The sequence below is a fragment of the Nyctereutes procyonoides genome, unplaced genomic scaffold, assembly GCF_905146905.1.
Source record: "Nyctereutes procyonoides isolate TBG_1078 unplaced genomic scaffold, NYPRO_anot_genome, whole genome shotgun sequence".
Taxonomy (NCBI): Eukaryota; Metazoa; Chordata; class Mammalia; order Carnivora; family Canidae; genus Nyctereutes; species Nyctereutes procyonoides.
Window position 1 is genome coordinate 9,630,008 of NW_026575025.1, and position 25,571 is coordinate 9,655,578.

The 25,571-nt window shown below is 52.9% G+C and overlaps 1 protein-coding gene across 1 annotated transcript; it reads right to left on the minus strand.

Annotated features, from left to right (window-relative positions):
- Positions 1-1,597: 1,597 nt before the first annotated feature.
- SYT12 (synaptotagmin 12) lies at positions 1,598-24,925 on the minus strand. The gene is made up of 8 exons (XM_055308928.1): positions 24,392-24,925; positions 17,731-17,787; positions 13,426-13,619; positions 10,217-10,609; positions 6,867-7,082; positions 6,096-6,216; positions 5,099-5,232; positions 1,598-3,721 (listed from the first exon to the last, which is right to left on the minus strand). Exons 1-8 carry the CDS (start codon positions 24,909-24,911, stop codon positions 3,548-3,550), a joined length of 1,809 nt encoding a protein of 602 aa, XP_055164903.1. The 5' UTR covers positions 24,912-24,925; the 3' UTR covers positions 1,598-3,547.
- Between the last annotated feature and the right edge of the window lie 646 nt (positions 24,926-25,571).

Here is a 25,571-nt window from a genome sequence, read left to right on the forward strand (position 1 = left end):
GCAGGAGAGGAAGTGAAGGTCTGAGCGGCAGTGGGCTGTGGGCGCTACAGTGGCTCACCTTGCCCCATACACGCAGGTGTGGCCCAGTGTGGTCAGATATGGCCCCCATATCTGTCCTCTGGGGTGTGGCTCAGCCTATCCCTGAAGCCTCCCTGATGAAGGGGGCCTGGAACCCTCGAGGCAGGCCCATGGGCCTTGGGCTGGGAGGGGACATTGGGGGAAGGGGACTAGGCAGAAAGAGATGGCAGTAGGGCCATTTGGACTATGCTCAATGAACCTGAAACCTAAGGGCAACTTACACTGCTCCTCACTAACCAAGAGCAGCGCTGGCTGGTGTCCCTCCTCATCACTTCTAAAGCTGCTCAGAAGGTCCCCTTCCTCCCTCCCTCTGACCTGCTCCTTTGACCAGGCCCAGGACCCCTCCATGGCTCCTTACCACCAGCAGGACCAGGACATTTGGCTTCATCTTGGACATGAAGCCTCCCCAGCTCAGCCCCACGTGGCCTCTCCAGCCTCAGCTGAAGATGCACACATTCCCCAGACACATATGACACCAAGTTGTCCCCCTGCCTGGGAGCCCATCTCCCTCCTCTTTGTGTACAGTCCTCTCTGCACTGCAAGGCTAGTGCTCAGGCTTCCACCTCCTCCAGAAGCCCTTCCCTGGTGTTCACTTTTTTGTGATTCCTATCTTACTGGTTCCCTCTGTCTGTCCAGTATTGGTGGGGTACATGGGGGAGTCTTCACAGTCAGGCCCTGTGGTAGGCAGGCCTCCTAGGGGCTGCTGGTAATTCCCACTAGATCATCCTCCTACACTTACTGTGATCTTCCAGGGCAGGGGAGGGAGAAACTAGAGCAGCCTGGGATCCAGAGGGGCTTCTAGGCTGCCCCTCAGCCCACCTGGAGGAGTTGGGGAAGGGGGCAGTGTAGCCTTATGGTTAAGAGCATGGCCTTTGGAGCCACACAGCTGGAGCTTGAATCCCAGGTCTGAGGCTTTCTGGCTGTGTGATCTTCGGTGAGTTATCTAACCTCTCTGAGCTTCAGTTTTCATATCTGCCAAATAGGGGGATGACAACGGTAGGTAGTAGGGGTTCAGGGTTGCAGGCTGGCATCAAGCACTCACTGAACTTGTATGACCCTTCTCCCCTCTTGGCCTTTCTTTTGGCTCCCTTCTTCTCAGCCTCCCCCAAATTCGCTCTAGAGAAGTTGACAAATTGGCTAACTTTATGACCACTCCTGCCCTTTTGTGTATTGTTTCCTCTTCCAAGAATGCTATTTTTGGCCTTATCCATCTTTTTCAATCTTATGGTTCTTTTTGCCCTGAAGCCAGCTCAGCGACACCATCAGGGAGCCCTCCATGGTATCTCCTACTGCCATCCTCTCCACCAGGCCTGGCTCAGGGCCCCTTCTTAGAGCTTCCCAAGCTGTCTGATGGCATTGGTCCATGTGATGGTTTCCCCAGCCAGACAGCGGCTTCCTTTTCCTCTGGGTACCCAGAAGCAGGGCAATCCACTCAGAGCAACCCACACAGAGACCCAAGTCCGTGATTCCTGCAGAAGAGACGAAGGTGATTTGGGGCTGAGCAAGGCTCCCCAGAAGCTCCCTCCTTCCTGCCCCAGCTTTATTTTGGTTCTAGAATAATTCCAGTCAGCAGTCTCGGTCCCTACCATGCCCATCCCGAGTACACAGTCCACATTTCATGCAGTTAGAGGGAGGGAAAGAGGGGGAAGAGAAGGTGGGTGTAAATGGCCTGTACTGCATAGCCACTAGGGTGGAAAGAGTTTGTGGTCTCCTGGGATGCAGAGGCTCACCAGCTGTGCCCATGGACTCTGTGCTGGGGCAGGCAGACCTCCTGGTGCTGGCCACAGGGCTGGGCCACAGCTGTGTCAGGTGGGGAGACACCTCCAGTTTGCCTCCAGGTCCATGACCACCCTGGGCTCTCCCAGCATCACTGGGGGTAACTGGTTGGGCCTGGGTCTCCAGAGCTCATTGGGTCAGAAGCAGCCCGCCTGAGAGGCCATGCTCTGACCTGTGGGTGGTGGCCCCAGGAAGCAGAGGCTGCTGCATGCCCTCCCCCGCATGAACTGGCACCCACTCCCCAGCTGCCTGCTTCTCTGGGGCTGCTTTTGGCAGATGGGAGCTGCCTTAGCCAGTGACAACTGGAAGATATGCTTGCTCTTCCTCCAGCTGGGGTTGGGTGGTAGCCAAAGCCCTGTAGAGGTGAAACAGTCCAGCCCCTTTGCTCCTGGGCAGGGCCCCTCTGGGATGCTCCTCAGGCTACCAGGCTAGAGCTAGACACACTGGAAGCCACAGCTTGCTTAGCTTCGGCCCCTGCTCCACGGCTTCCCTCTCTCTCCGACAGTTTTCTCCAGAGGGCTCCCGGGCCCCTTCCCCATCAACCCCTTGCCTGAGAACCTCAGGGTCTGCTTCTGGAATTCGACCTAGGACACCCAATGCCACCTCCTTCCCAGTCCGGCATTCAAACCTGCCCCTCTACCCTGCCCTCAATCTGGATGCCCCTTGCCTTCCCCTCACTGCCCCTGCTCTGGCTGGGCCCTTCCTCCAAGGCCCACAAAGGCCTCCCCAACAGACCCCCTGCAGTCTGTGTTCTGGCTGTCCCGCTGCCCACCAGCTGTCCCTAGACTGAGGCCCCTCTCTTTCCTACGGAGCCTGGCCTGGAGGTACCCCAACAAACACCACAGAGCCAATGCCTAATTCAGTTGGGACTGAACGCAAGGACCTGGCTTTGGGCCTCTTTGGACCTCTGGGCCTTGCAAGGTTATTGTTCAAGGGAGTAGATTTCATAGAGTGTGACTCTGAAGCCAGTGTCCACCTGTAGGCCTCTGCTTTGCCTAGTCTCCTGGTCACTTCTCCCCAGAGAAAGGCCCTCGTGTCCACTGCAGTAGGCTGAGGACAGTCTGTGACAGGGTACTTCATGTCCCTGCCTTGCTTAGGCTGGCTGGCTGGCTGGGACACCTCAGGGCATGGCTCTCATCTTGTCCTCATGGTCCCCAGAGCTCTCCCAAGTCCGCATTCAGCACAAAGCAGATCCCCAGGGCAGGGGGGGGGGTCTTGTCTTCCAGACATCCTAAGGGTTGCATCCCATTCATGTCATGTCTGCTGGTGTCTAGCACAGTGTCTGACCCCAATACTCACTCAGTTCCGGTATATGACCCAGCTTAGCACTGGCATCCCAGCAGGGGTGGGGTGTGGAGAGCCCTAAGAGACCAAGCCCCAATGCCCCAGGCCCAGAGACAGGCCTATTGGGGATCTCAAAATGGGAGCACAGTGGGCCAGTGCCAGGGCCTTTCCTAGAGCGTTGCCCAGCCACAGCTGGTCCTCAGTGGGAGGAAGCCCAGGGTCCCTAGACACTTGGCCAGGCCCACTCCTCCACTGCAGTCTGGACAGAAGGACCAAGATGGCTCGTGGGGGCTCCAGTGGGGGACCCCAGCATTCATGGCTCCCGCTGGACTATGGAGGGGCATCAGAGCTGAGCTTGTGCCAGGCCCCAAGGCAGCTCTGTGCCCACCCTGGCCTGTTTTGCCAGCTGCTAGTTTCGCCGAACAGGGTGCCACATGGACACAGGCCTGCGCAGTGTGGCCAGCATCTGGTTCCAGTGTGTGGTGCCCATGCCACTGGCTGATGGCCCAATGATGACATGGCCCACGTTGTCCCCTCGGCCGTCGCTGCTGCTCTCAGCCACTGTCACACGGAGAGACAGGTCCTGGGGAGGAAATAACATGGGTACTGGGGACCACACGGGGTGTGCCAGGGGTCCTCCAGGCTGCTGTGTACAAGTGCCAGGCCCCCAGAGGTAGCTGGGTGTGGCCCCCTGAATCCTTATCCCCGCAGGCTTCTGCTGCTGTCTCCCTACAGAGTGACAGCACTGGATTGTCAATTGCAAACACTGGCCTCACCACCTGCCTTGCTATGTGACCTGGGGCAGTGACTTGGGCTGAACTTCCTACCTTAGCTCCCTATCCGTGACTTGGTAATTTAGTTCCTACCTGTTCTGGGAACAAAAGGAGTTAAAATGTGTCAAGTGCTTAGAACAGTGCCTGCACACAGAGCATTTTAGACATCTCATTATTCCTAATATAATCACATGTTAGACTTATGGATGAGGAAGGGAAAGAATGTGCTTGAGATCAAAGTGATTGCACTTCAACTAAAACTCACCTTGACTTCCCTCTTCCTCCTCCTCCTCCTTTCACCTCCTTGACCTTCTCCCTGGTCCCAAGAGGTCTCCCGCCCTTGGAGGCTGTGGAGCGGTAGCACTATGACCACCCAGGGGAAAGAGGGGACAGATGGACAGTCTGTCCCACAAGGGTGGCAGGACAGGGCAACAACACCCAGAGCCAATCAGAGATGCTGGGATGTTTGTCTGTATTGGAAACTCTCAGAGTGAGGCTTTCAAATTCAGATAGGGTATCAGATTAGGTGGGTTCTGCATAGCCCCATGATTCAGGGGCAGATTTCAGCTCAAGGCACAAAAGGGCTTTCTCACTGTCAGGAATGCCCAAGGATGGAAGGAGGTAGTGAGGGGAGGTGGTAAGCTCCCCATCCTCTGAGACATGCCAGTGGGGCCACTGGTGTGGTACAGGCCACATCCTCTGTTACCCCCCATGCTTGGTCTGTGATATCTGTGCCAGGAAGGGGGGTTTGCCTGGGGCCCATGACTTTTGGAAAGCCATGCAAGTAGGAGTTCAACAGAGCCTCTGCAGGTAGAGTCTCCGGAGATTTAGGGTCAGAACTATGGGTCCTTGGGTTAGCCCTGGCTCACCTCCCGGCCTTTGTAGCTCCTTCTAGTGGGAACTGTCTTCTCCCAGATCTCGGCTTAGCTCAGCCCTCCTGCAAAAGCCTCTGCTGACCGCCAAAGTCAGGCATGTTCTTGGTGGATCAGGATTGCCTGGGGACTTTCTACCTGTCCCTTGTGAGCACCATGGAAGCAGCACTCACCCTAGGGCTGGTACCTAGTGGGTGCTCCGTAAATACCTCTCCACTAGGAAAGTCAGGGCTTGAGGCAAACCATTGCCACCTGTGGGAGCCCGGAGAAGTGAGGCCAGAGTGGCTCCAGGCCCCTGAGCCATGTCTCCCTCACCTGGAGCACGATGGCTGGGACAGAGAAGATCATGGCCTCATTGAACACCGGGTTGGGGTCATCCCTCTTCACGGCTGTCTTCTTTTTGCTCATCTTCCTCCCATCCTGAAGCAGGTACACCTTGACGAAGGGGTCTGTGGGCCGGCGAGAGGTGGGGGTCAGGGCCAGTGCCACCCTCCCTTGCCATAGCCCTGCCCAGCCCTAGTGGCCTGCCAGCTCCAAATGCCTCCCACCTTCACCGCTGCTGGCATCCTCTGCCATCCTGCCATGGGGCCTTTATTTCTCTCCTATTTTACAGATGAGAAAACTGAGGCTCACATATGAGTCAGGAGAAGAGGTGGGCTTTGGGCTTGGGCAGCCTGCCTCCTGGCCCACACACGCAGTCCCCTCCTGTGGTGCTTGTCAGTGCCGGCAGACCCATCACTTCTCATTCTATAATGAGCACAGATGTCAGCCCTGAGTCACCCCCTGCACCCGCTCAATGGAGCATGACTCTGAAATAACAAGTCCCTCTCTGCTTGTCATCCTCCGCCCACTGGGTGTCCTTGCTATACCTGCCTGGACCCTGGGAGCCCCCCAGGCTCCCAGTAGGCCAGGTGCCCTGGCACTCTGTTTTCAGGTCTGCTCCTGTTAGACTGGGGGCATCAGGTCCTGCCTGGCACCCACGCCATTCTGGTCACCCTGTTTGGGATCTGGGATGCAGTCCAACTCCTGGGAATAGAGCCTCCGCCATGAATTCTAGTTCTGGGAAGTGGGTGTCCACCTTGGTTTCTTCCCAGTGCCTCAGCCTTCTGCTCTCAGACATCGTCTGTCCCTCACAGGGGTTCCCTGCCACCCTCTGCTGCTCTCAACTTCCTCACTGTGCATGGCTCCTGAGCTCAGCCAAGGCTGGGGGTGAGGGGCCTAGTGCCATGCTTCCAAATGCCCCTGGCTTTAGCGACTGGGCCACAGCTCCCAGCAGCCATGTGAAGGAGCCAGGCCTCCAGCAGGGCCTTACCTGCTGTGGTCTTGTCATTGGTCCAGATGAGATTCTTGGCTTTCACCACCACCACAGTGAGGCGCTCAGCTGTAGGGAGGTAGCTAAGGGAGAGCAGAATCTCGCCCACGGCGTCGGCAGCCTGGAGGACATGTGAGCAGCTCAGAGGGCTTCTGCTCCCTGGACTTGAGGGGCCCAGGGAAAGGCAGAAGCTTCCTTCTCCACCCAGAAGCTGTTTCTCTTGCCCTGACACCAGCACCAGGCTGGTGGGATTGAGAAAGGAACGCTACTCCCCCATTCCATGAGGTGTGCACCATCCCTCCCTCCTACCAGGTGTGCATCCTTGGAAGGAGGATCTGAGGTGGCCTGTCAAATGTAGCAACAAAATGCTGTTAGGGAAACTCCAGTCCAGGGAAAACATCCATGGTAGCAGCACATTGAGGTCCAAGTGGACTAGGACTGGTAGATCATTTGCTTAATTAACAGTGATGCTCCCCAAGCACTGCTATACTTAGAAAGGTGAGCTGCAGCTCGGCCTCTGAGATAACTCCCTTTACTGCCAGAGTACTTCCCAAACAGAAACCCTCTAGGAGCAGAGCTTCTGAAGTTTTGGTGGTGGGAGCGGTAGAGGAGCAGTGAACAGTAGTTGGAACATTTTTATTTCCTGTGGTAAACTGAGTTCCCTTGACCGTGGCTCAGGCCATGTCAGGGTTTAAGCTGCTGTGGAGGACAGTGGAGTCCCCTCGCCCCTGAGAGGTATGTATGTGACCCTGTCCTCATGGGTGCACTGACCTTGTTCTGGTCTTGTAAGTAGAGCCAGCCGCCAAAGGGCTGCAGCGGGAGGTCCAGCACAGAAAGTTTCAGCTCCACCACCCCTGTGCTGACGTTCCGCTCATCCTCATCAATGCCAAACACAGAGAACCGCAGGCTCTTCTCCTCCAGGGCCACAGGGTCCAGGGGGATGGAGAACTTCTCATCGAAGAAGATGGAATACGCATTCCTCTGGATCTGCAGAGAGAGAGGGACATGGTGTGCCACCCTCCCTGGGGTGGCAGCCAGGGACTCATGGGGCCATGGTGGAGAGAGAGCCCTGTCCAGTCTGGAGGCCTGGCTGAGAGTCCTGGCTCTGCTGCCCCCACAACCTCAATGCCAATTCTTCCTTTGCTGGCTCAGCCCTGAGGACTTTTTTTTTTTTTTTTTTTTTAAGTAGGCTCCATGTCCACTGTGGGGCTTGAACTTGAGACCCTGAGATCAAGAGTCACGTGCTCTACCAACTGAGCCAGCTTCCTCTCAGTGGTGGCCAATCTGGTGGCCTGGCATTTGAAACTTCTATAATCTGATATTAATTCCCACCCTCAGTGCCCATGGCTCCGTAGAACCTTCATGATGTCCTGGCTGAACCGGTCTCCTCCTTCTTGTGTGTGTTCACGTCCAGCTGTGAGCCAGGCATGAAGCAAGTACAGGTAATCATAGGGTTGGGAGCTGCTGATGCCCCAGCCCCCGCAGAGCCTGGCCCAGGATGGTCTGAATGCTGTGGGGTGGACAGACTGATGGAGTGACAAGGCAAGCCTGGGCAGACTCTGCTTCCAAGTCCAGTCCTGCCTGGTGGGCGCCTCTGGCCTCTTCCCAGGAAGCCGTGGGCAGGCCCCCTGGAAAGGTGCACTGGCGGGCATGCCCCCCCCCCTTCCGTTGGGGGCTGCTTTAGTCACTGCCTGGCAATATTTAGACAGGAGCTCTCCATCCCTGGCACCTTGCCTGAAGTCGGGGGGGGGTGCGGGGGGATGCCCAGTCTGGGGCAGCCACCTACTTGCTGGGACTAGCTGGGACTAAGATGCCTGCTTTCTTGGGAATAAATCCACCAACACCTCCAGGCTCACTGAAGCACACTCTCTGGTCACTGCCTGATTGTGGCAAGGCTTCTCTTCCACAGCTCCCTGGGAGCCACGTTCCCCACCCAGTTCCCTGCTTCAAGGGCTCCTTCTCCTGTGGGATAAAGTCTACCCCCTGATCTTGACCTTGGCATTCAGGGTTCTCATGATCCTCCAGGCCCATCTCTCCCTCCACTTTGCTGTCCCTTGCCCACAGGGGCTTGAGCTCCCTGACCATCCACACTCTCTGTATGTTGTGCTTTATGAGCACATGGATAGAGGAAAATGGGAACCCCAGGACCAAGTCCTGGATCTCCTGCTCATTTGCTGGGATTGTGTTGGGCAAAGCACCTTCCTGGAGCCTCTTCATCTGTAAGATGCCCTCGGTCCATCCCACTGGGGCTAATGAGAGGATCACAGATGTATGGACTCTGTGAACCAGGTTCTCAGCATACATAAGGTTGTTGTGGTTCCTGTCTGTAATGTTCCTCCTCAAGGAAGGTGTCCAGAACCACCCAGGATCTTCTAGGCAGTCCAGGCCATAGGCAGTGTGGATTCAGGCTCAATAGGGATACTTCATGGTCCAGAGATACAACCTAATTGAGTGCTTACCAGGGACGGGGCTGAGGACTTTGCATATATATTTTTAAGATTTTATTTATTTATCTGAGCAAGATAAAGAGAGAGAGCATGAGTGGGGGGGTAGGTCGGGAGAACCAGACCCCCCGCTGAACAGGGAGCCCAACATGGGGCCCCATCCCAGGACGCTGGGATCATGAACTGAGCTGAAGGCAGATGCTTGACTGATAGAGCCACCCAGGCGCCCCAGGACTTTGCATATATTAGTATATCCCCTCCTCAAGGATTATGGTGCCCATTTGACAGATGGGGAAACCCTCTCCCGACAGAGAGCTTACATGACTTATCCAAGCTCATGCTGCTAGGAAGTGGGAAACTGATATTTGAATCCAGACAGTGAGGTTTTAGGGTCCTGAGCCTCATCCCCCACTGGACTGCTTCTCTTGGGCCCACATGCACCAGTCTATGGTCAGTTGCTGACCATCCTAGAGTAAGGGGGACCGAGGGGGTGAGAGAGGGATGACAGTGTCCACCACTGAGGGTCAGCCAATTTCAGCATGGTAAGAGTGATTCGACACAGGTGGGTTTCTGAGGAGTCAGAAACTACTTGGTCCTGCAGGCCCTCAGGCTCCTCCTGCTCCAGTAAGAGGCCACAGGGTGTCAAACTTGCCTGCTTCAGAGAACCCCCGTTATGGCATCTGGACCCCTTTCCCCCCTAATCCAGCCTGGAGGAAAGTGTGTCTCTTGAAGGTTCTGTTCCCTCTTGGCAAGCTAGAGGGACCTGCAAGGAATAGCCTGATGTGGGAGGGTGCTAGGTGTCTCTCCTTGCCCTCCCCACCCTACTCTTGACCCCAGGGACTGACCTCCATTGGCTGACTAACAGGCTCCCTTGGCCTCTGGCTTCTGGTAGAGTCAGACTGTGTGGGTCACTCAAGAGAAACCAGAGGTAGAGGGAGCTGGGGTGCTTATTCCCTAGGTCCTTTTCTGCAGTACTGCTGTAGTCTGACTACATCGTGTCCTTTGACCAAAAGGCACAGCATTTATTAAGGTGGCCTCTCCACATGCCTCTCTCCTTTTAGGTCCAGTAGCCTCCTCTTCCCCTTATCCCTTCAGAAGAGGGTGCCACTCCATCTCTGAGGTCGCCCTACATCCCTCCATTGTTTTCTTTTTTAAAAAATATTTATTTTAGAGAGAGAGAGAGAGGGTGAAAGTGGGGGGAGAGGCAGAGATAGAGAATCTCAAGCAGACTCTTCCCTGAGCATGGAGCCCAATATGGGTCTCGATCCCAGGACCCCAAGATCATGACCTGAGCCAAAATCAAGAGTCAGATGCTTAACTACCTGAGCCACTCAGGCGCCCCTTACCCACACCACCCACACCATTGTCAACAGTCCTGTTATTAAGATCAAATTAACCAACCTAAATGTGTCATCCCCTTCTTGCCAGGACCCTCAGTTGACCCAGAGGATAGGTGGAAATGGACAATTACCCCACCCTGGGTTCACATTGTAGGGTTGCCCAGAACTTCGCATGATGTGGCTCCTAGGGTTGGTGGCACCTTCTCCTCTGGGATTAGCATCCAAAGCTGCCCTGCAGCACCCTCCTCACATCCAGCCTGGCCCTGCAGACCCACTCGCCTGCCTGGGGAGGACTCCTGAGAGCCCAGAGCACACCCCTGCCCTGGCCCCCACTTACCCGGGAGATGCCCACGATCTGCTCATCCGGCAGCAGGCTGACACGCATGAAGCAGGACTCGAAGCCGGCTTCTTCCCGCTCCAGGAGGTCCTTGCCCTGCAGCACGGCCACGTGGAGGGTGTGGGAGGCTGCATCGTAGTCCATGCTCACCTCCACCTGGCCCAGCGTGAAGTCCTGCCCGAAGGTGTTGCTCACAGAGGAGATGGAGTTCAGGGAGTCCGCCGACTGGGACTTGCGGAGGGTCCCAAAGGGGGCCAGGTCCAGCTCCCGACCCATCAGCTCCAGGGGCCCCAGCTCACTGATGCTCTCAAAGGTGTCCTCAATGCTGAGGCTGCCTTTGCGACTGTGTGGTCCCCGCGTGCTGGCCCGCTGGGTGTTCCAGGCAGGCACCCTCTGGGGGTGAGAGAAAGGGACACGAGAGCATCGCAAGTGCATGGCCTTGTGAGTCCTGTTCATTCAAGGCACCTCTAGTTCCTCTTTCACAGAAACAATCCATGTCTTAGTCAGGAAGTTCCTTATTTTTGTTTGTTTTTGTCTTTTTAAAAGATTTATTTATGTTCTTGAGAGAGAGGAGAGCACAAGTAGGGGGAGGAACAGAGGGAGAGAACATCTAAGCAGACTCCCAGTGAATGTGGAGCCCACTGCGGACCTCCATCTCTTGACCCATGGGACCAGGACCTGGGCCAAAACCAAGAGTCCAATGCGCAACCGACTGAGCCACCCAGGAGCCCTAGGAAAGTCCTTGTTTATTTTTATTTTTTTTAAGATTTTATTTATTTATTCATGAAAGACACATACAGAGAGAGAGAGGCAGAGACATAGGCAGAGGGAGAAGCAGGCTCCCTGTAGGGAGCCCGATGTGGGACTCGATCCCAGGACCCAGGGATCATGCCCTAAGCTAAAGGCAGATGCTCAACCACTGAGCCACCCAGGGACCCCAGGAAGGTCCTTGCTTAATGCTATTTTATGTCACTCCGTTTTCTCTCCCTAACCACGAGGGAAGAATGTCTCAAACATTGTCTCAAAATGTTTAGTGCCATGGACTGAATTCCATACATAAAGATGTTCACTACAGTGATGTCTATTAAAAGGGAAAGTAGGGCAGCCCTGGTGGCTTAGCGGTTTAGTGCCACCTTCGGCCTGGGGCATGATCCTGGGGACCTGAGATTGGGTCCTGCGTCAGGCTCCTTGCATGGAGCCTGCTTCTCCCTCTGCCTGTGTCTCTGCCTCTCTCTCTCTCGCTCTCTCTCTCTCTCTCTCTCTCTCTCTCTGCGTGTCTCTAATAAATAAATAAAATCTTTTTAAAAAGGGGTGGGGGGAGTAGTTAACAATCTAAGTTTCCAGCAGAAGGGGAACGGGTAAGAACACTTGAGTAGAGCTCCTCGACAGAGGACTGAGCAGCCTCGAGGGATGTTTACCAAAATATTTACACAAGTAGAAGTTTTCCATACTGGGTAACATGTACCCTAATATTCAAAGTTTTCTCCAAATTGACCTCAGGATTTGAGAAAACAAAAGCCTTTGTACCAGAAGCATCTATCATGCTGCCACACTGTCTTCATTACCATACTTTTTAAGGGAGCCCCAATCTGTCATCAAGTGGATTGGGGTGATTTACTTTACTATCCCCCGCCACTGTTGGACATTTATGTTGTTTCTTACTTTTCATAAATATAAATAACACAACATCAAATAGCTTTCTTAAAATCCTAGCTCTGAGAATATGGTCCTTTTGAAAGCTGTTGACACACATTGCCAAAATGCTCTTTGGAAAAGTTATGCCTATTTACAGTCCCCCCAACAGAATGGGAGATAGTCCCCCCTACACCCCAAATGAGTGAGCGTGTGGGGCCCCTACTGGTAACTGATTCTGGCTGTGCTCTCTGGAATGCTAAATGTTGTTAGAAAAATTCTCTGCCAAGTGTCTAACGATGAAACATTCAGTATTATATATTTAGAGCCCTAAAAATGTTCGTACTCCCTGATATAGTAATTCCACATCTGGGCATCCACTCAAAGTATATAATCCCAAATGAAGACAAAGTTTTACATATAAAACATTCACTGCATTATTTATAATGGCATTTAGTAAATCATGGCACATACATAAAAAGGAATCTGTCACAGCCATTAAAATGATCTTTCTGGGGCACCTGGGTGGTTCAGTCAATTAAGCGTCTGACTCTTGGTTTTGGCTCAGGTCATGATCTCAGGGTCGTGAGATCAAGCTCTGAATCAGGCAGGCTCTGTGCTCACCACAGAGTCTGCTTAAGATTCTCTCTCCCTGAGGTGCCTGGGTGGTTCAGTTGGTTAAGCGTCTGCCTTCAGCTCAGGTCATAATCCCAGCATCCTGGGATCGAGAGGGAGTCTGCTTCTCCCTCTCCCTCTGCCTCTTTTCTGCTTGTGTTCTCTCTCTCTCTCTCAAATGAATAAAATCTTTTTTAAAAAATTTTATTTATTCATGAGAGACATACAAAGAGAAGCAGAGACAGGCAGAGGGAGAAGCAGACTCCTCGTGGAGAGCCTGATGCAGGACTTGATCCCAGGACCCGGGGAGCATGACTTGAGCTGAAGGCAGATACTCAACCACTGAGCCACCCAGGTGCGCCTCAAATGAATAAAATCTTTAAAAAAATATATTAGATATTAAAACACATCATGCCAAGTAAGTGAGAGAAGCCAGACTTTCCCTCTCCCTCTACCTCCCCCCCCACTCCCTGTCCCACCCCAAAGTAAATGAATAAATCTTAGAAAAAATGATGTTTTATGATGGGGGCTCAACAATATGGGAAAATGCTTTGGCTGTGAGATAAAAAGAGCAGGGTATAAAATTTTATTTAGAAATGACACTCATAAAAAAACTACGCATGGAAAAAGGACTGGAAGGTAGATTAAAAGCATTGGAAAGAAATCAATCAAAATGTTAGTAGTTAAAATACAGTTAACAGTATTAATAAAGCCTCTGGGTAGTGGCATCTGAGGAGAGGCTTCTCTTATTTGTATTTTCCTGTATTTTTCACAGGATGGTTTTTAAAACCGAAAACCTTCATTTTCTCACCAAGTATTCACCTATTTCACAGCACTGGGCTATGTTGGAGACATGGAGGAGCACAAGGGTCCTGTTCACAGCAAGAAGTTAACCAGGAGAGAGCAAGGGAATACGGAGGGTTGGTCGGGGAGAGGCCATCTCCAAAGAGTGGAAGCCTCACCTTCTGCTTGGCCTCTGTGTAGGTCTCCCCATATTTCTGCTGGAGGTATCTGTAGTCGTAGTTTGGGAACGGGGATGGGCTGGGGAAGTTCCCCGATGTCCAGAGCTTCCACAGGCTCACAGCTGCAATTCCCAGCAGTGCCAGGGCCCCAGCAGTGTAGACACCCACCTCCCAACCAGGAGGGCTCTTGATTACTGCAAGGCAAGGGCAGCCTGTCATTAGTAGGCTCTGAGGTCCCTCGGTAGTTATAGACTCCCACCCAAGAAGCAGGTAGTTCAGCACTGACTTATTTATTCATGAACAAATATTTACTGAGTAGCTATTATGCGCCAGGCTCAGTGCTAGGTGCTAGGGGATCCAGCATTGAATACGACATATGTACCCTGGGATTTCTGTTTCTATCTCCTTTTCTACAAAAGCATACATTTCTACCAGAATAGGATGGTGGTGGGGACACTTGGCTAGATCAGATGAAGAGCTGTGAAAATGGTTAAACAAATAGGGTTATGCTTCCCTCTTTTGAATTCTCTGACATTATACCTTCAAAAGATCTCTTCCTTCCAGATAAACAAAGCAACTTTTTGAGGTCTGGGGGAAAAAAAGGAAGGGAGTTTGGGGAGAAAAAGAAATGACATTGTTTTTGCCTCAACCTGATCTAGAACAAACCAATGTCCATCAACTGATGGGTGGATAAATAAAATGTAGACCATTCATACAATGTAATATAATTTGGCAACATAAAGATACTGGTACATGTTACATGGTACACAGATGAACTTGAACACATCATGCCAAGTAAGTGAGAGAAGCCAGACACCAAAACCCACATCATATGATTCTATTTATATGAAATATCTAGAATAGGCAAATCTATACAGATAGAAAGTTGATTAGCGATTGTCTGGGGCTGGGGGGAGTTAGGGGGCAATGCAGAATACAGGTTGCTTTGGAGGATAATGAATATATATATATTCTTAACGTCAATAGTGTTGATGGGTACAAAATATGTTAAATCCACTGAACTGTATGCCTTAAGTGGGTAAATTGTACGGTATGTGAATTTTATCTCAATAAAGTTGCTACCACACACACAAAAAGAAGTCTGAGCCAGAGATAAGAGGTAGTTTTTACACTGTGCAGGGCTTGGGGACAAATCCAGATGCTCACATGCTTTCTCTCCAATGATAAGTAAAGAACTTTCCCTATCTGAGCCTCACTGTCCCTAGACATGTTAATTAACTGTCCCCTCAACTGTGTTGGGTGAGCTCTCACCTAGCAGAAGTGACCTTCTGTTGGTAAATATAATTCTCTAGACCTTTCTCAGTGCTGCCTCTATACCCAATTCAAATGGGGAAACTGAGATACACGAAGGATAAAGACCTTGTCCAAGGTCACAGAGCCAGGAAGGGGTGATACTGGGTTTCCAACTCTGGCAGCCAGACCTCAGACCAAGCCGGAGTAACCACTGCCCCACCCAGCCTCCACTCAGTACAGTTCCACAGAAGCTAGGTGGAAAGGGGTGAGGAGGGTACTTTAGGGGTAGAGATTTATCACTGCACATCTGTTGAACACCTACTATGTACATGCACCCTGGTGAGGGAATCAGGCCCAGGCCCGGTGAGCTACTTAGTAGCTCACAGTCTAGGGATGAAGTGAGTAGGCAAATAGGTAAGTAAAACAGAGTGATGAGAACTGTCCAGGAGGATTTCCTGGAGGAGACACATCTGAACTGAGATACAAAGGAGGAGCAAAACATGTGCCAGGACAAGGAACCAAGGACAAGGAGTCTAGGGCAAGAAGAGGAAGGGGTGTACAAAGCCCGGAGCACTCAGAGTGTCCAGTGGGAGAGATGGAGTGCGGCATTTGGGTCTGGGGAGCTCCTTGCCACCACTCCCCCAAAGCGGGGTTGCAAAGGTATCATGAAGCAGTGGCAGCCCCTCTGGCAATGGGAGACCTCAACCTGCCCCAGCTCTCCTGAGCCGACAACTCTAGCCAGAATCCACAACACTAACTCACTCCAGAGAAGGGTGGGGCTCAGCCCATAGCCCTGGCATTTAGCCAGCACTAAGTACCCTATGAGGTCCCTACCTCCATTTGTTAGAGGAGGAGAGCTGAGGCTGGGAGAGGCTAGAGAGCATGCCCAGCCATTGGCCCAAGGCCACAGGGTAAGAAATGCAGAGCCTGGCTGCCGTCTAGCCATTCTGAGCTTGAGCCTCCTCATCCAGAGAATGGAGATGACCACACATCCCCCACCAGCAGTCCCGCCCTGGAGAATTTATCTTGCGGAAAAAATTCCAGGAAGTTTTATATCTGGTGTGAGTCACTGAGGCTGTATTTATAACAGTAGAAATCTGGAAACAGCCTGAAGGGGTTAGTGGGTGCAGGTGGTGCTGATTCGGAAGGGAATATCACTAGCCTTTGATAATTGAGGTCATTAGGATGTCACTGTGGCAAAGCAGGAAAACGTTTTGGGCCTTGTTAAAAGGAAAAAAGAAAAGAAAGAATCCACAGCATGGTATAACCACACAACGTTAACATAAAAATCACACAGCCTCTGGACAAGGGCTGGGCAGGACCAGGGATGAATGGGAAATCGGGATGGAGGGGCTGTGAGCAAACCCTGTTTTCTCCTGACCTCTGTTGACAGAATGTAATTTGTGAGTTAAACCAAAGCCACAACAGAGATCTACAGAGGGCCCCAGGCAAGCCGGGCCGAGGCAGGAAAGTTCTGAGAGTCTGGTGGCCTGGGAATTAAGGGGTGGCCTGGGAATGGGCCTGGTAAACTGCAGTGTGAGTTGTACATACGAGGGGCCCCGGCCAGGATGCATCTCTGCTGGCTTCCAGCGGGGCTTGCCTGGGTGGTCACAGGGGTGGGCCAGTGGGTGGGCATGGGGTCTGAGGTCCCAGCAGATGATGGGCAAGGCAATGTGGCACAGCAGAGTCAGGCTCTCCGAAGAGTGCTGAGGCACTGAAGCCAGAGTCCTGGCTGGCAGAAAAACAGGGGGCACGAGAGGAAAAGCCTCAGGAAAGTGACACAAAATGACGACTATTAATGCTCATTCATTTATTCATTTTATTGACTACCAGACTCAGGTGGTATGGGAAGAATTCCCAAGGGAAGTGAAGTCTCAGCTGGGACCAGAAATGAGAAGGAGGAGGAGGAGGAGGCGGTGGAGTGGCAGGTAATAAAAGCTTCCTTTACTGTTTACGACTTGCCAGGCCCCATTCCAGCACTTGACTGTATATTAACCACTGAGCCCTCGGAAGCTGAGGGACAGAGGAGATACTCGCTGTCTGACAGTCTAGCTCCAGATCTATGCCTGGGACTTCCACACCAGTCTTGAGGGCTTAGCCACGCAGAGGCAGGCAAGGACTCTGGGCAAAGGAAAGGGCATGCACAACGGCTTGAGTTGGCACTTTTTGGAAGTTCCGTCACTCAATCTTCCCAGAGATTCCACCGCCCCCGTTTCGCAGATGAGTAAGTGGAAGCTCAGAGAGGTTTCATCACTTGTCCAAGGCCATTTCATAGATCCTGGACCAAGGCCTGTGGGCCTGTGGGTGAAAAGTGAGACTCCCTGGCTGGGGGCTGGGAAAGGTGGTCCCTGGCCCACCCTTCAGCTCAGCCCTGGGCTGGTGGGGGGCTGTGCTAGGGGAGCAGCTGGAATGATTGGGAGCACTGGCCTGGGAGTCGGGAGACCTGGGTTCACGTCCTGTGCTGAGCCCCCCTTCTCCCATCTGTAATTGGGGAGGGGAACCTATGAGACAAGAGGGCAAGTATATTTCAGATCCGACAACACCCACCATTAGGTGGAGAGTGGTTACTCTCGACAGATGGTGGCAGTTCCCAAGCTCAGCGCCCCCCAGGGCACACATGGGGAAGGTCAGAGCTGCTTCCCAGGTATTTGCCATCTGGGGACTGGGCCATCTCTGAGCTTATTGTCCGGTGGCTCTGACATCAACCTTCCTGGGGCTCTTCTTACTTGGCTACTTGACAAGCTCCAGGAATGGCCTCTTGTAAAGTGGATTCCATTCATGGTTCCTCCTTAGGGGGCAGTCAGACATGAGCCTCCTGGGGGACCCCTTCGGTCAAATGTAGGGAGGTGGTTCCACAGGAAAGAAGCACTGGAGCAGAAGGATGAAGAGACCTCAGACTGGTCCCAGCCTGGTGTCTCCAAGGCTGTGTGGCCTTGGGCAAGCCACTTTCCTTACTGGTAAAATACGGTGCTTACTGGCATCCTACTGATGCCCCCCACCCCAGGCCTGGTGGGAGGGTCTGTGAGATGACACACTTCTGCTGGGACTCACCGCTTAGCTGGTATTCTGACACGTCCATGGCCATGATGCCCACTGCAGCAGCTGGCCCTGGAACGGAAAAGAGAGTCAGCAGAGAGGGCTCTGGAGGGCTCACCAACCCTCATCCTACTCCTTGACCTTCCTGATGCCCAGGGGCCAGTCCAGAGCTCACATTTACCTGTGAGGAGAGCTCAGCTAAAGGTAGGTGGCTTTTAAATTACTTTTAAAGAAATTTTGTTTATTTGAGAGAGAGAGAGAGCACAAGAAGGGGGAGGGTCAGAGGGAGAAGCAGACTTCCCACTGAGGGGGGGGGGGTGCCTGATGTAGGACTCAGTCCTGGGACCCCAGGATCATGACCTGAGCCGAAGGCAGACACCAAACCAACTGAGCCACCCAGGCACCCTTTAAATGGCATTTTTTAAAAAATGGTGGGAAAAAAAAAAAGGTGTTTAAAGCTCTTTTCAACCACCCTAAGACCACCTTAATTTCTATGGTGATAGATAAAACACAGGATGCCCAGTGACATTTGAATTTGATTTGTTTTTAGTAAAAGTATGTCCTAAATAGTGTATGGGACATGTTCATACTAAAAAAAAAAATCATTGTTTATCTGAAACTCGAAAGTTCCTGGGCATCCTGCATTTATATTTGCTAAATCTGGCACCCCTACCTCATTTCCATCCTACCAACATCCTACAGACAAGAATTCTTTGATTCTTTGCGATTCATTACCATGGGACCTTGGAGTGTTTGCTAAGCCTCACTTCATGAGCTTTTGTTCTAATTGCAAAGGAAAGGCTGCATTTCTGCAATATCCTATTACCAGGCCTTTCACTGCTCAGGATGGTTTCCTTCTCACCCCACCCTCCAATTCCAAGTTTTATGAATGCTGAAGGTCTGATTCAGTTTTTCTAGAAAGGTCTGGGAGTCATACAAGCCATTACCTGAACCCAGGTGACTACTCATAGTTTTATTGTTGCTGAGAAGTAAATTTGTCTCACAGACATGCGCTAAGGGAATGGAAAAGGGAGGCTGGGATAACCCTATCTGCCTCAGCTCCAGGGACACAGGAGGACGGGATAGCCAGCGCCCCCACAGGGGTGGCTGCAAACAGATCAGGGTGTAAACTGCAGAGTGCTTGCCCACCCAAGGGTTGCTGCTTTTCTGTTCCCGAAGGAATGCCAACCTAGCATTGCTGGATCTTCTGGTTTTAAGATTTTATTTTTAAGATATTTAAACAACCTCTATACCCAATGAGGGGCTCAAACCTACAACCCTGAGATCAAGAGCTGCATGTTCTAGGGACTGAGCCAGCCAGGTGCCCCAATCTTCTGGCAGTTTATTTTATCTGTCTATTTACATATCTTCTAGCTTTTTATTTTTTATTTTTTAAAAGATTTTATTTATTTATTCATGAAATACACACACACACACACACACACACACACACACACACACACACAGAGGCAGAGACACAGGCAGAAGGAGAAGCAGGCTCCATGCAGGGAGCCCGACATGGCACTCGATCCCAGGTCTCCAGGATCAGGCCCTGGGCTGAAGGCGGCGCTAAACTGCTGAGCCACCCGGGCTGCCCTCTTCTAGCTTTTTTTTTTTTTTTTAATTTTTTTTTAAAATTTATTTATGATAGTCACAGAGAGAGAGAGAGAGAGAGAGAGAGACGTAGAGACATAGGCAGAGGGAGAAGCAGGCTCCATGCACCGGGAGCCCGATGTGGGATTCGATCCCGGGTCTCCAGGATCGCGCCCTGGGCCAAAGGCAGGCGCCAAACCGCTGCGCCACCCAGGGATCCCCCTCTTCTAGCTTTTTAAAGAAAAGCCAGATACCTGGATTTTTTAATGTACAATTTCTTGATTTTTATTTATTTTTAAAAATATATGTACATATATTTTAAATGTTTTATTTATTCATGAGAGGCAGAGATACAGGCAGAGGGAGAAGCAGGCTCTCCATGGGGAGCCTGATGTGGGACTTGATCCCAGGACCCGGGATCATGCCCTGAGCCAAAGGCAGATTCTCAATCACTGAGCCATCCAGGTGCCCAGTTTCTTGATTTTTTAAAAAAATATTTTATTTTTTTACTCATGAGGGACACAGAGAGAGAGAGGCAGAGACACAGGCAGAGGGAAAAGCAGGCTCCCTGCAGGGAGCCCGACGTGGGACTCGATCCCAGGACTCCGGGATCATGCCCTGAGCAAAAGGCAGACGCTTAACCACTGAGCCACCCAGGTTTCCCCAGTTTCTTGATTTTTAAATGTTGTAACCAACTCACAAAAAATGTAAACACTGTTTAGGCACAGGGTAAAAAGCTCCTGGACTGTGGCTTGGCTAACTTGTTCACAACCCTTGAAGTATTCTGTGGGCTCCCTTGGGGACTGGGGTCAAATCAGAGGGTAAACATTTTCCTGAATCCTGGGGTTCTCTCCAATCTGTGGCTCTAGAGCTGAAAAGTTAGGGCAGGAGACCTTGAGAAATGGCAGGTCAGAGCCCTGGGGCAAAGCTGTTGGTGGTCAGCTATCCTGATGATGCTCCTCTGAGATGTTGGTCTTTCATGGTGATGGAAGGGAGATGCTAACTAGGGAGGCTTCACCTATGCTGACTCGGATGGGAAGCTCATTCCTGGGACCCTGGGCTGCAGATCTTTTATGACAGTTAGCTTTGCTGAGCACTCCTTATGCCTGAGAGTGTGAGTCTAAGCATTCTGCATATATATTACCTCATTTAATCCTCTAACGACCCCAGGAGGTAGGTACTATTATCATTTTTGGCTTGCAGAGGAGAGTCTTGAGGCCCAAAGGTAAAATCATGTGCCCCAGGCCACACAGCTAAGAAACCAGTTCACTCAGGCCATCTGGCTCCACACTCCTAACTTCTGTGCTTTACTGCAGACGGGCATATGGTTTCAAAACTTTCCTAAGATCATGTAGGCCAAATTGGTCCCTGTGGACAAGTCCAAGGTGGCCCTAGTTCCTGGCAGAACAGGGTCTAGACACACTAACACACACGTTAAGGTGAACACAAATGTCACAGACTACCTCCGCCTTGCTGGGAATCCAATAATGCCATCAGCTTTCTTTCCTGCTCACTTGGCACAAGCTGGCTTCCAGAATGAGGCTGCACTGGGACAGCCAGTGCCAACAGCACACTGGCATGGGCTGGGTACACCCCTATGGCAAGCACACATGGTATAGGGCGGAACCCAATATCTGCCATATCAGACCTAGAACCGTTGAGGGGCCCCCAGCCCTCGGAGGCTGGTCCAGCTCAGACCCCAGACTATCACACTGCACACTTTCCCCACACCCCTCATTATAATCCCCCTAGGAGCTGTGATTTCTGTGAGCCTGTGAATGACTCTAGGCACACCCAAGCTCCAAGTTCTGGGAGTGGTCCTCAGAGAAGTGGCAGAAACCAGACCACGTCTGCCTGAATGGAGGGAGGAGAAAACTGGGGCGGGGAAGGGGAAAGGTAGCCTAAGCACAGCTCTGAATCCCAGATCTGCCCCCTCACTAGCTCTGAGCCTCAGTTACCCATCTGTAAAATGGGGCTCATGACTGCCTTAGCAGGGCACCAGGAGGGCAGAATAAGAAGTAAGTGCAGTCTGACTTGGTGAATATTAGCTGCTGTGGTTACTGTCCTGACAATCAGCCCAAGGGCCCCCTAACTAACCCCTAGGTTGAGCAGAATTGTGTGGGCAGCACTGCCAGCCTACAGATATGTTTTGATTTAAATTAAAGGGAGTTGCCAACGGTTAAAAATTGGGAAATTTCCCATTAAAAATAGATTTCTTAAAAAAAAAAAAAACAAAAAAGCCGTATTTACAGCTTTGCTTTAAAAGTTAGAAGATCTGGGGGATAGTGGATCTGTCTTCCCACACCCCTGCAAAAATAGCCAAATCTGGAAACTGAAGAGGTTCTGTCCCTTTGGATAGGGCATTTGTTCTTCAGGCCTGGTGCCTCCCATCCCTCCATTCACTTTCAGAACCTCCTGGTCCCTGGAGCATCTCCATTCATAAGCCTGGTAAGCAGGCTTTAGGATGAGCTATGAGAGGTTCGGAAAGGTAAAGTCACACAGCCAACAGTGGTAGAGCTGGTCCTAGCAGCCATGCCTCCTGCCTGGTCCAGTGTCTTCCATTCATAGCCACAGCCCCCGAGAATTTCATGTGCGTCTTCTCCATCACCTTCCCCAAGACTACAATGGGGGCACATTCTATTATTAACCTCACTCCATAGAGGAAAAGAATGAGGCTCAGAGAAAGGCAGTGAAGTTGTCCAAGTTTATCCAACCAGTAAGCAAGGAGCTGAGACTGAGCTAGAGCTGGCTCTGCAGCAAGTGCCCTTCTTAATGGCTTTACTCACTATCCCTGAGACCCCCTGACTCCATCTCGTTGACTACAATTCAGCAGGCTCCCACTGCCAGCCTGGAGGTCCACCAGGGAGAGGGGCTGTGGCTTCAGTTCGCAACCGGATGCTGACAAGGCACATTGGGAGGCCAGTGCAGCCTATGAGTAGAGGTTCCCTGAGCTTCTGACACACAGGAATGAGCCAGAGCTGCCGCAAACTCACACTCGAGCTCCTCAATCCATGTCCCCTTCTCTGGCATCCTTTCCCATCCAGTCTATTCATTCTGGCCCCAACCCCAGAACCTGAAACTGCATGGAGCTTGCTCATTTGAAACAACTCTAGGTTCAAATCCAGGCTTAATTATACCTACCTGGCAATACCTACCTACTGTTGTAAGCATTACACACAATATATGCTAAATGCTCAGCATGGTGCCAAGTTTGGACTAGGCACACAATACAGACATGATGCTTGACTGGATAAATGGGTCCCCATTTTATAGATGAGGGAGCCAGAGCCCCAGGTCACTCAGTATTTGAGTAGCAAACTGGGATTGGCGCCAGGGTATGATGGATCTGGGCCTGGGCTCTTGGCCATGATGCCACCTCCTGACCAGGCCTTTCGGGGGTGGAGGTGGGTGGGAAGAACTGTCACTGGCCTTGCTGGAATCTGACCACAGTGGAGGCCCCCTCCTGAGCTAATCAGAGAAATGGCTTTCCAGGAATTTTGTGCCTCTTCAGGGGAAAGGGGCCCTGTGTCTCTGCTCCCCCGACCCCATTTCCTTGCTCACTGTGTCCCCATATCACATCTGTGGCCAGCAAGGTGTCCACTGTCCACCCCCCTCACCCTGCGGTCATCAGGTGATAGGAAGGATTAGGGTGTGGGTACAGGGCAGTCCCTGACCTCCCAGGCTGTGAACCTCTTTAGGATTTTTAGGTTTGGAATCTTTTTCAAGTGCTCTCCTCCAATCCCTGAAATTACCATATCCTGCTACCATCCCCCTAAAGCCACAGAAACCACAGTACAGGCTAGCTAGGGTGGTGGTGGCTGGCGTTTACTGGGCACCTACCATACGCCAGGCACTGTACCAAGGACTCGTCATCTTTTATTTCAGCAGGTTTTCCCTGCTGCTCTCTGAGGGGGGGGCTGCTACTCTGCCTATTGTATTGGTAAACAAACAAACAAACAAACAAACTGATGTGCAGGAAATGACTTGCCCAGTGTCACCAGAGCTGACAAGAGGCAGAGTCCAAGCTTGCACCCTGGACTGGGAACCTCTATTTTCCCAAGCCAGGGGAAGGTTTTGGATTTTAGAATGGGGAGGTGGGGGGCTTGGGTACTTGTCTTGGGTACCCTTCTCCAGACTGGCTGAGTTTACTTGGCTAGAACTCTTGTTGGTTCTGAGCCTCAGTTTCTCCATTTCTAGTAAGAAGCACAACTGCTACTGCTCTCCAAACCTGTCTCCCCCACCATCCCTCCAGCTCGGAGAAGGGACTGACATTCCTGGATGAAGGTTTCCAAGTCACTCTGGGGTGGCCTCACTGGCTGAGGAGGGGGGCACACAGATGTTCTGCAGCCCTGGAAGAGGGGTCACTAGGATGGCTGGTTCAGGGCTCTTCCACCCACAGGCCTGGCTCCAAATCCCCATGTTCCCCATTCCCACCCCGCCTTGTCAGCCCAAGTCTACAGTCCGAGGCTGAAACCGGGCAAGCTTCCTCTTCCAAAGAGCAGAGGTATCAAATGTTCCCAGGAGCCCCTGGAAAGCCCCACGCCCAGGCCAGTGACACTGGACGGGGCTGAGGATCCTCTCCCCGAGCTCCCGGGGCCTCCCAGCGATGGGGTGCGACATGCCTCCCTGGATTGGATCAGATTGGAGCGTTTCCTGAAGACCCAGCGCCCCTGCCGCGGGAACCCTCAAGGTATATGGGGACCAGAGTGTGGGGGACTGACCTGGAAGGGTCGGGAAAGGGTGTGAGGTGGGGCAGGGGCAGTGGGGACAGTCGGGATGCTGAGTGTGAAAGTGAGGGGCGCTCGTGTAGCGCGGGCGCCGGGAGGCGTGTAAATGGCCGGGTGAGTCGCGTGTGTGCACACGCGGGACGGGCGTGTGGGGCGCGAGGCGATGCGCAGTGCGCGGAGTGGCCGGGCCGGGGAAGGGCGTCCGGCGTGTTGTGCCCGGCGTACGTGTGCAAACCAGGCGCGGGTGTGCAGAGTGCGCGGAGGCCGGGGTCTGGGGAGCTGGGAGGGGGCGCTACGGGCGCCTGTGCGCGGGACCGGTTCCCGGGGCTGCGCGGGGGCGGCCGGGTGCTACTCACCCAGGCTCCGCCGAGGGGCCGCCTCTCCGCTCCGGCTCTGGCTCCCGGCTCGCGGCTCCCGGCTCGCGGCTCCCGGCTCCCGGCTCGCGGCTCCCGGCTCGCGGCTCCCGGCTCCCGGCTCCCGGCCGGCCTCCTGCAGCGCGCACGCACCGGCGCCTCGCCCTGCCGGCGCCAGCAACGCCACCTCTGCAGTGTCGCGCGGCGGCCGCCTCGGAGAAGCGCGGCGCGGGCCGGGGGCTCGGCCGGGCCGGGGCGGCAGAATGGAGCTGCGCCGCAGTCCGGGCACGCTCCCAGGAGCCCGCCGCGCGCTCCCTCGCGCTCGCCCGCCCCACTCCCGCTCTCTCTTTAATTTAAAGTGACAACCCCGAGGGCTCTCTCCGCTCCCGGGAGCCACGCGCCGCTTCCGCTGTCTGAGCCCAAGAGCCAAAGCGCACCCCGCAGTCCCGGAAAGCGGTCCGAGGCCCAGCCCAGCCCCACAGCCCCAGGTCGGGGGACGAGGGTGGGGTGGGGATGGGCTCATCAGGGGTTCTGAGAGGCGGGCGGAGTACTGGACGCAGAGTCCGCAGGCCCGTGTTCTAGCTTCAGCCTGCAGCACCCCGGGTTATCCTCTTCCCTTCTGGGCTTCAGTTTCTTTCTCTGTAAAACGGGCCTGATACTGCGGACCTCCTGGAAACCGGTGAGAAAGCAGGTGGAACAGCAGGAGGTTTCCCCTTCTCTGAATGAATAATTACCTCTCCCACCATAATTGGGCTTTTGGCCAGGCCAACATTATCTCAATAAATCCTCACAACGACCCAATGGGTCGTGGTCACACCATTTTTTGCATAGAGAAACAAGCCTCAGTGAGGTGCAGTGACCTTCCCAAGGTCACAGAGCCAAAGGTCAGAGCCAAGACTTGAACCTACGTCTGTGCAACTTCAAAGCCCATGCTCTTAACCTCTTAGAGGTCGTGCTTTCTCTCCCAAAGGGATGAATGAATCATTCAGGAGATATTTATGACGCCCCCGCTGGACTCTAGGCAGAGTGCCAGGTGTGGGCGATCCTCCGTGTTCCCAGAACAGGGGGACAGGTCCCACCCTAGCCTCACAGTCTGGCAGGGAGGCACACACGCTTCAGGAGGGGCTGGTGTGTGTGTGGGAAGATACCACCTGCCGTGGGCACAGCGATCACGAGAACAGGC

Coding starts and splice junctions, on each gene's coding strand:
- SYT12 (XM_055308928.1), bottom strand. CDS start 24,911: ATGAGCCCATCCCCACCCCACCCTCGTCCCCCGACCTGGGGCTGTGGG. Junction 10,610..13,425: donor ACACAGAGGCCAAGCAGAAG/GTGAGGCTTCCA, acceptor TCTCACCCCCAG/AGGGTGCCTGCCTGGAACAC. Junction 7,083..10,216: donor AGATCGTGGGCATCTCCCGG/GTAAGTGGGGGC, acceptor CTCTCTCTGCAG/ATCCAGAGGAATGCGTATTC.